The sequence below is a fragment of the Plectropomus leopardus genome, chromosome 5 (assembly GCF_008729295.1).
Source record: "Plectropomus leopardus isolate mb chromosome 5, YSFRI_Pleo_2.0, whole genome shotgun sequence".
Lineage (NCBI taxonomy): Eukaryota > Metazoa > Chordata > Actinopteri > Perciformes > Serranidae > Plectropomus > Plectropomus leopardus.
In genome coordinates this window covers 36,663,603-36,672,136 of record NC_056467.1, presented here as the reverse complement: position 1 = coordinate 36,672,136, position 8,534 = coordinate 36,663,603, and the positions used below count along the sequence as shown (strand labels likewise).

At 40.5% G+C, this 8,534-nt stretch overlaps 2 protein-coding genes across 3 annotated transcripts in view; both read right to left on the bottom strand.

Moving 5' to 3' along the window:
• Positions 1-1,578: 1,578 nt before the first annotated feature.
• On the bottom strand, positions 1,579-4,146 carry LOC121943389 (serum response factor-like). 2 transcript variants are annotated; one of them, XM_042486914.1, is made up of 4 exons: positions 3,998-4,145; positions 3,557-3,754; positions 3,361-3,437; positions 1,579-2,326 (listed from the first exon to the last, which is right to left on the bottom strand). In XM_042486914.1, the coding sequence occupies exons 2-4, from the start codon at positions 3,690-3,692 to the stop codon at positions 2,231-2,233; spliced, it is 309 nt and encodes a 102-aa protein (XP_042342848.1). In that variant the 5' UTR covers positions 3,693-3,754; positions 3,998-4,145; the 3' UTR covers positions 1,579-2,230. The 2 variants fall into 2 exon arrangements, with proteins under 2 accessions (XP_042342848.1, XP_042342849.1); XM_042486915.1 differs by having other exon boundaries at positions 2,245-2,326; positions 3,336-3,437; positions 3,998-4,146.
• The window catches only part of LOC121942869 (delta-1-pyrroline-5-carboxylate synthase-like), a 12,017-nt gene continuing 7,460 nt past the window's right edge, over positions 3,978-8,534 (bottom strand). Inside the window, exons 18-19 of the mRNA XM_042486160.1 lie at positions 4,751-4,927; positions 3,978-4,108 (exon numbers count right to left, since the gene is read on the bottom strand). Of these exons, the coding sequence (XP_042342094.1) occupies positions 3,978-4,108; positions 4,751-4,927 (308 nt within the window). The remainder of the gene's footprint in view (positions 4,109-4,750; positions 4,928-8,534) is intronic.

The following is an 8,534-nucleotide window of genomic DNA, read 5'->3' as shown; positions in this document are numbered from 1 at the left end:
GCCATGGAAAAGAGGCACTATGGTGCAGAAAGAAGGCTCTCAGTCTAATAACTCATTCTTAATGATTGCTGAGGTACACACTGAGATTGCAGTCAGCCAGGGTTTTACAGTTGTAGTTAAAGGAGTATATTAACATTTTAAAGCACCTGAAGTTACTTTTCCTAAATAAGAGATCCTTGGTTGTACAAAAATATCCATACTGTTGTAATACTGCAGCGTTGAGACTGCACTGAATAACACCAAGAGCTTCCACAAAAGGAAACAATAATGCTTTGACTGCAGTATCGAAGTGGAGTATTAAATTGGTGTGAGAATGAGTCCCAAAACTCGAAAATGAGTTAGCATTTTACCACTCCCAGTTCCCCCATCACAAAGTTTATGGGTTTATTTTTAATGTGGTTTTGGTTATGTCTGAAATGAGGTCTGTTGTTAACACACGCTTAGGAGACTTACACTTTTTTTTCTATGAAAACAAAATATATCCATAAATTCCCCACTTGTGAACTATGAAGCTTTCATGTCCTAAAACAAAAAAGATGTTTTTTTAGCAAGTGGCTAAATGAAACTATAGAACCATCATCATGCCAAACACTGCATCACAGTCTCGCGACGGCAATGCTACTGTGGTGTAGTTCATTTATAGCCTAACGTTAGCATTTTACTTCTGGTGATTGCATTTACGCTTCAAATATCATAAAAGTGGTGTTCATTCCCAAAGATTATATTGCTTAACAAAACATGGAAGTATCATAAACGTTTGTTTGCCCCAGAGCTTATTTTCTACAATTTCCAAAATCCAAAGGAAAAATCCCATGGACTTTTGACGAAGGAACCAGTGTGACGCTAACTTCCACGTTGGCCTACACTAAAACATCATCCCCCAGCACTCTTATTGAAGTGGAATTGCTAAGTAATCTGCAGTGTCTTGTTATACAAGAGGTTTGTGTTCAATGCCCTGACTCAAATCAGTATTAGCATCACATAATTGAAGCTTTGCAGTCAAATGGAGGCAGATCAGAGCGACAGGTTTACAATGGATCGCCTTTTAAACAAAATAAGGTTTATGTAGTTATCTGATGTCACGAAAACCTGTTTGGCACTCTCAGAAGGATCAAGTCAACTGTTGCATTTAAAAACAAGTGAACAAACTGAAGCTTAAATATCACTTTGTATTCTGTGTGCGAACGCAGATGAAAGTATAGATAGCATTCCACTAAAAGTTGAGATATATGAAAATCATTTCCATCAGATTGTCAAGTTTCCACACAAAGAAAGTGCCAGATCAGGGCTTCATTAGGAAAACTCCCATGCAAAATTGATGCTATACTATGATAATGATCTTGCCATCAGCTGTAAAAAAAAATTAAAAAAAAAAAAAATGTTAACACTAAATCATAAATAATTGTATGTTTTACATGTGACCCAGCTTCTTGATCCTGTTTATGGGACAATCCTACAAATGTACAATAAAAATAAAACATCCAGCGTTCTTCCTCCATCCTGTAGTGAAAACTCCCAACAGCATGACAGTATATCAACATATGATGGTATATAAATTAATTTACATATCCATGTAAATAATTCATTTTCTTTAAGCAAATCATTTTCATGTACATACAAAACCACTACGTAAAAAACAACTACATGCCGTCGCACAAACTAAACCAGGCTAAAAATACAAGTTATCAATTAAAAAAAAAAAAGAACTATGTACATTTCCAAATGTCTCTCTTTTTTTAAGTCAATAAGCGTCACCCCGCCAATTTACAAACCCCAGATATGCGCGCACACACAGACACACACGCTTGTGCACAAGTTGCTCACACTGGAACATTCAGACAAACAAATGTCTCTTTGGCTGGTGTGAAGCTGTGGCACCTCGCAGTGTGTGTGTACATGTAATTACACATTTTCAAAAAAAACACACTCACACACAAAAAATAATAACACCATCTAACGGCATAGAAAATAGCTTCCGATGATGGATGTTGTGATATATTTCCTATGCATTTGCGAATATATATATATATTTATATACCAAAACATACTGTATAAGGGTCAGCCACACATATGCCCTTGATTGTGTGTTTATATACTGTATGTACTTTAAAGTCACATTCAGAAGTGTAATGTGAAACTCTGTAGGAAGGCATCAATAAATAGAGATGTCAGAAAGTCCGTCTGTCTGTGTGTCCCTGGTTCTGCCGTCTTGAACAGCTCCAGCCGTCTGTCAGTCGCTCTTTGAGTTCTGTGCTGCGTCAAGGTTGACCACCTGGAGCTCCGTCAGGTTACTGCTGCTGCCGCTCGACTGCTGGCCAATCACCATCTGGAACACAGCACAGCTACGTCAGGCGACAGTTTCAGACAGCCAATAGCACGTCATCACACAACACCCAGCACAGATGGAAATCCTGCTACACTACATGCTGTTTATAATGGGCTGGCGTAGTGCTGATGTTTCCTGTTATATTTAATATTATATCTTGAAATCGTACGACTTTCTTTTCATTACATTACATCTTTATTCTTGTAATATCACAACTTTTCTTTAAATAGTATAACTTCACTCGTTAAATTACAATTTCATTTTCCGTAATATTCTAGTAATATCATACAAGTTTTTCTTGAAATAGAATGACTTTATTCTCATTAAACTATACCTTTATACTGGTAAAATTATGGAATTTATTCTTGAAATAGTTAAAGCTAGTTCTCATTAAATTACATCTTTATTCTTATAATATTACCATTTTTTTCTTGAACTATTTTTATTCAATTATGACTTCATTCTAGTATTATTCCAACTTTTTTTCAAAATAGTATAACTTTATTCTTATTGATTTAAAACTTTATCCTTGTAATATTCTGACTTTTTTTCTCTAAATTACAACTTTATTCTCATAATATGACAATGATAATATGTTAAGGGTTTTTTTTTTCAGTATGGCCCCAATCATTCTTCGTACTTTAGACTCAGAATGGGCGTATTAAAAAAAAACACACCAAAAAAATTGAATTTAAAAGGATTTTTACAACGGCATATATAAAAATGCCTATATATTTTAAACTGATTGATATTTAAAGGCTGGACTTGGTGAAGTATTTTGAAAAAACATTCAGGTTTTGATTCTCATGCACTGCTACAGTGGTGTTTTGTTAAATCTACATGTGTATTTTGCTGAAAATCAAAGATAAAACAAGCTGCCAGCTGATCATTCGTACAAAAAGAGGCAACAGGTGACGACCCCTGCGGCCTCCGTGTGCCAGTGCTCTGTTAGGATGCATTAGTGAGGTCACGTGGCATGCTGGTTGCATAGGGAATATGAGAGTTTCACTTGTAAAATGTAGATCTTGCCGTACTGGGTGTAGCTGCACCGCTGATACGGGGATCTGCACCGTGCCTGGAGGTGCTGTGAGGAACACCTGAGGGACAGCACCTGGGGGAGAAAGTAATGATGAACTAAGTTTATATTTATTAGAAATTATGCCCATATTCATCCAAATCTGTCACCCAGTAAATCGTGTGTTTTCAGCCTGTGTTGTTCAGTGTGCCTACCTGTGTCTTGGGCCTGTGCATGGGACACCTGCATGGCCGAGGTGCCCTGGGAGAAGGCGTTGAGCACGGCCAGCCCCCCGTCAGCCAGCCCTGGCGTGGAGGCGTACATCACTGTGTGGGGGCTGGGGTACATCATGTGACCTGCGACAGATGTTGGCACTGACGAGGTGACGATGGTTGCTGGGAGACTCACTGTTGCTGGAAAAGAGAGCAGGGGAGGGAGGAGGAGTGGGAGAAAGCAAGTGTCACACTGAGGGCAGGAGTTGTGTATACTGGGTGGCCAGCAGATGGCACTTAATAACTGTTGAAATTTAAACCGCTAACTCCTGCTTATGCAGTGTGTAGCGGCACAATAACACTTTTTGAGGACACAGCTGATTCCAAACAGAAGCAGAACGAAAAATAAAAGCTGAGTCTTCCTTCAGATCAGATTTGACCTACCAGTGGAGTTTGTGGATGTGTGGGAGATGTCAGGACTGCTGTCGCTGTTGGAGGTGGACTGGGTATTGGGGTAAACCTGGATAGCCTGGAGCTGCTGGGGAACCCCTGCTCCTGGAGACACACAGAGGGCACACAGCCACTACAGTAAGTCATCAAACATCCCACACAGTGAATAGCGGGAGTTGCAGTATGGGGACTGCAGCAGTGGGGGTGCCATATGGTAGCACACTGGCTGGCAGCAGATGGCGCTTCATATCTATCTCAAATCGCCTGCTAACTCCTACGAATGCAGTGCGTAGTGGCACAATAACACTTTTCTCGAGGACACAACTCATTTCAAACAGGAACAGAATCCACAACAGTGCGAGCAGCAAAAATACAACACAATCTCTCTTTTTTTTAAAAAAAATGCTGCTGAGCACAAAGTGGGACAACCAAACACGAGAGGAGCCTATTGCCACTCATGGAGATGCAGTTATATTTGCATTTTAGGCCAAACTAAAACTGATGATGGGGTTTATACAAAAGTGATGCTACTATATGTCATCGTGACTGTTGACATATGGTAGCACTGGCAGGAGAAGCATCTGCAGTTCTATTAGCTGAGGCAGAAGAAGTTGTCGTGCAACTAGCGTTAGTAATCATTAGGTGCACAGTTGTTAGTCACAGCAGAACAGTTAGCATTAGCAGCAGCTTCATGATGGTCTACTGTGATTAGTATGAAGCAAGCAGAGTCGTGGCAGAGCAGGTCACCTGTGAGGGAGACAGCAGCAGGGAAGCGGAAGACAGCCTGCTGTCCCTGCTGTGGCTGCAGGGCGGCGGCCAGGGCCTGACCATGCTGCCCCTGGAGGGCCAGGGAGTGCTGCTGCAGCTGGCTCAGAGGAATGGTGGGGGTGCCTTCCCGTACCCCAGATGCTGTTACAATCGCCCCTGTCCAGGTGATATGTGCCAAGATTGAGGTGAAATGTTCACTTTTTCATAAAAGCATAAAACTTAGTACCCTTTTGGGTTCCTGAACATTTTTTGGAGATGGAGTCATCAAAAAAAGGCCTCTTGGAGGCAATGACAGCCACTTCCCTTTCTGCTACTACCAAACACAATTGTAGTGGTATGAGATTTCCACTATACACTAACCGTCTCAGAAGATACTGCGTTTTCAAGGTGTCAAGGTATTACAGAATTATTATTATTATTATTATCATTATCAGAATTTCCTTTAAAGGAATTAAAACCGAAGGGTTAGTTTTAATTTAGCTATTTTCAACACTATAATTAAGACTTAAAATCATTTTTAATGGGAGTATGTGTCAAAAATAACTAACATAAATGTAAAATTCTCCCTAAACCCTATAAGCAAATTATGTATTTTGCAGTCTATCTCCTAAACCAAACATGATAATACAAAAAAATAAGTAATGTTTGATGTGTTTTGATGGTCAAGGATTACAATGAGACAATCAGTCTGTTAGAGATTGCATCTTTGTTGTCATCTCAAGTGCTTTTCACTGTTCACTTGAACAGTTTATGATGTGTGTGGTATTATTGAAATCCTTGACCATAAAAACATTGGGGTTAAAATCATTTAGTCTGTGTAAGCATGTTTGGTTCAGGAGACATGATGCAAAATACATAATCTGTTAATGGCGGGAACTTAACTGGCCGCCTCAAGGCATTTCTGTGATTGCTCCATTTCTGAAAATGTTCAGGGCCTCCAACTGCACAAGTGTACCAAATTTCATATTTTCATGAAAAAATGCACAGTATTTTCACATATCACCTGGACTAAAGGGTCAGATGTTACATGCAATCTAGTGTTTCAATCAATATTGTGACTAACATTGCTTGTAAAAACAAATGGCTGTTAACAAGTAAAACAAAGATACAAGTTATCTACAAAAAATGTATCCAAATAGTTCAAGAGGTTTTTGAGTGATGACATCAAAACCAAAAATTGTTGCAATTACCCCTAGTCTCATCTAATCAACCCCGCCTTTCCAGTCACAGACAAAACAACTCAAATCCTAAAGAAATGCAGATGATAAAGAGCTGATAGACATACTTATACAAGTTAGTTCCGACGAAGCAATTTGATTCGTCCAGTTATTGCACGAGTGCAGTACAACCAGTGACTTAAAGATAAAGAAAAAATGATTAATGCTGTCTCTCCGCCACTCCCCATGAAAATGATATCATATATTGACTATACTTGTAGTGCAACGAGGTAATCGATGCATATGATGCGTTAATATTGACCGAAAATTGCTGAAAATAACGTCGCCGCTGTCTGTCCCGCTTGAGATTATTCACAGCGAGGACACATCGGGAACTATCCGCATCTCCATGAGTCACGTGACTGTATGGCGGCGAGATCAAAGATCATCGGATCGCTCTGTTTAAACGGCACTGAGTGTAACATCACTGGGACTTTTAACTCTTTATGTATCACTCCGCTTGACCGCTGTTCTAAATTGTTAATAAGGTCCACAGTAACGGTCGGTGGTTTTCCCGTGTTACTGTAGACTGTAGTGTAACAGACGGCTCAGGAGGTGTCAAGGTAAAAAGGGCCGCGGTTGCTGTTGGAGCTGTCACACCATCTTCCGTCCCGTTTATTGTTTTATTAGTTATCCAGTTAGGCGAACCCAGGACGCTCGGTTATATTGGCGGCAGCGATGTTCTTCCACAAGCTGTGAGAGCTTTTCTGTGGACATGTTGAGTGACTGTGTACCTGGAGCCGTTATTTTTAGCTTAGCTGCCTCAGTTTAGCTAGCTTGTTAACCTCTGCGGTACTTCAAAACTGTGTACAACTACATTACGAAGACGTGACACGGAGAGGAGGACTCTTTTGAACCTCACGGGGATGTTTGACAGACGCTCACCCGGGCAGGGACTCTAAGGTTGACCTGTCCTCTTGAAGACAGGAGCCACAGTTTCCTCAGCTGGGTGAGGCAGCTGGAGGCGGCTGTTAGTGTGAGTGGAGACCGCAGTAATGAGACCGCAAGTCAAGAGAGACACACAACGTATTTTACTGAAAACGCACAACTAGGCAGCAGCTGCCCTGCGCATAACATGTAGACCTAACTAACACAATGTAGCAGGCTAGTTTTCTGGAATTTTTTTGTGTTGCTAGGCAACAGCTGTCACGTTCAGCGGTTGCGCAACTATTTGTGTCGGCGGAGCAAAAAAAAACAAAAACAAAAACAAATCTGTTGTCGCTTATTTCTGTTAACTAATAAATGACGCTCGTTGAACTGTTTCATAAAAGCAATATCACAATCGCGGTCGTGCTGTGGTAGTGTATACCATCACGGCGAATCACAGCCACCATCAGAAGCTTTCAGTGTGGTGTGTGGCACACGGGACGCGCAGTTGAACGTCATGTTAGCAGTACATCACCAGCATAACACTTAATGTTCAGTGTGAATTACAGTTTTACAGAACCGCCAGACTAGTGAAGTAATTTTAGCCAGCATAAAGAAATTGTGTCACATGTTTGGGTAATCTGATTGCCTCTTCTGATCGACCTTCATAGGGACATAGAACATAGAACAAATATCAGCCGATAATTATTGGTGGCCAATCAATTGGAGCACCCTTCTGGGGTTGCTAGTTTTATAATCCTTGCTGGTCCCCTACTCTGGCTGCTTGAAGAAGCCATAATGAGGTAATTTAATTTTTGTATATTAATGGCACCAATTATTTGGCAGTGACAAAGCAGTGATAATTAGCTACATGTATAAATAACATATAACATTAGGCCTGGGCCACATTGAGCATCCTATGAAAGGACTCCAAACAAACACAGGGTTTCGCCTGGATGAGCGTGGTTTTGCAAAAAGTAGCAGTGCACACTTCACCGAGCTACACCACTGTCTCAGGCCCTCAGCCCTGCTCAGCCAGTGCTTGGAGTGCGTGTTCATGAGTTTTCAACGATGGAAGGTGAGTTACATTATTTTTATACAGGTAATCGGTAAACTACAAGCTGTTGTAAGCAACCGAGAAAGTTGGAAGTTTTTAAGTTATGATACAACCAATTTACCTATTGGCAGTGAAAAAAAACCCCATATACTTAATGTATTAGGTTACCATACAGAACTGTTTAAGAAAATGCAATCCTCCTTAAAAATTACACCATCAACAAGCTGTATGTGCACTTCAGCAGAATATGATTGCGTGACTGCCACACACAAAACCAACAGAAATGAATTCACCTACATACACACACATCACAGTGCGCACAGAGCAAGCATCAGCATAATAACCATTTTCCCAAATAAACAATGACATACACAGCAATGGCAGCAGCTGCCTGTGCATCACTACCTTAGCATGGTGGCCATTATTATTAGATTAAAAAAATGTTACATGCTAGATAATTGACCTATCGCTAAGCCCCGCCCCCCAAAACCATGAACCAATCACATTTTGTGTAAGTACACAATGCCCTCGGACATCCTGCCTGTAGACCTCTATAGAAAAGCATCAGACATTTTGATTTTCCTGCGGTCTTATTTAAATTTATGCAGTTATTTCTTTAAAA

Excerpts from the sequence above, each read along its gene's own strand:
- LOC121943389 (XM_042486914.1), bottom strand. The coding sequence starts at position 3,692 with ATGATGTACCCCAGCCCCCACACAGTGATGTACGCCTCCACGCCAGGG. Across the intron at positions 3,438-3,556 it reads TGCACAGGCCCAAGACACAG|GTGCTGTCCCTCAGGTGTTC; the intron begins GTAGGCACACTG and ends TTTCTCCCCCAG. Across the intron at positions 2,327-3,360 it reads CAGCGGTGCAGCTACACCCA|ATGGTGATTGGCCAGCAGTC; the intron begins GTACGGCAAGAT and ends GCTGTGTTCCAG.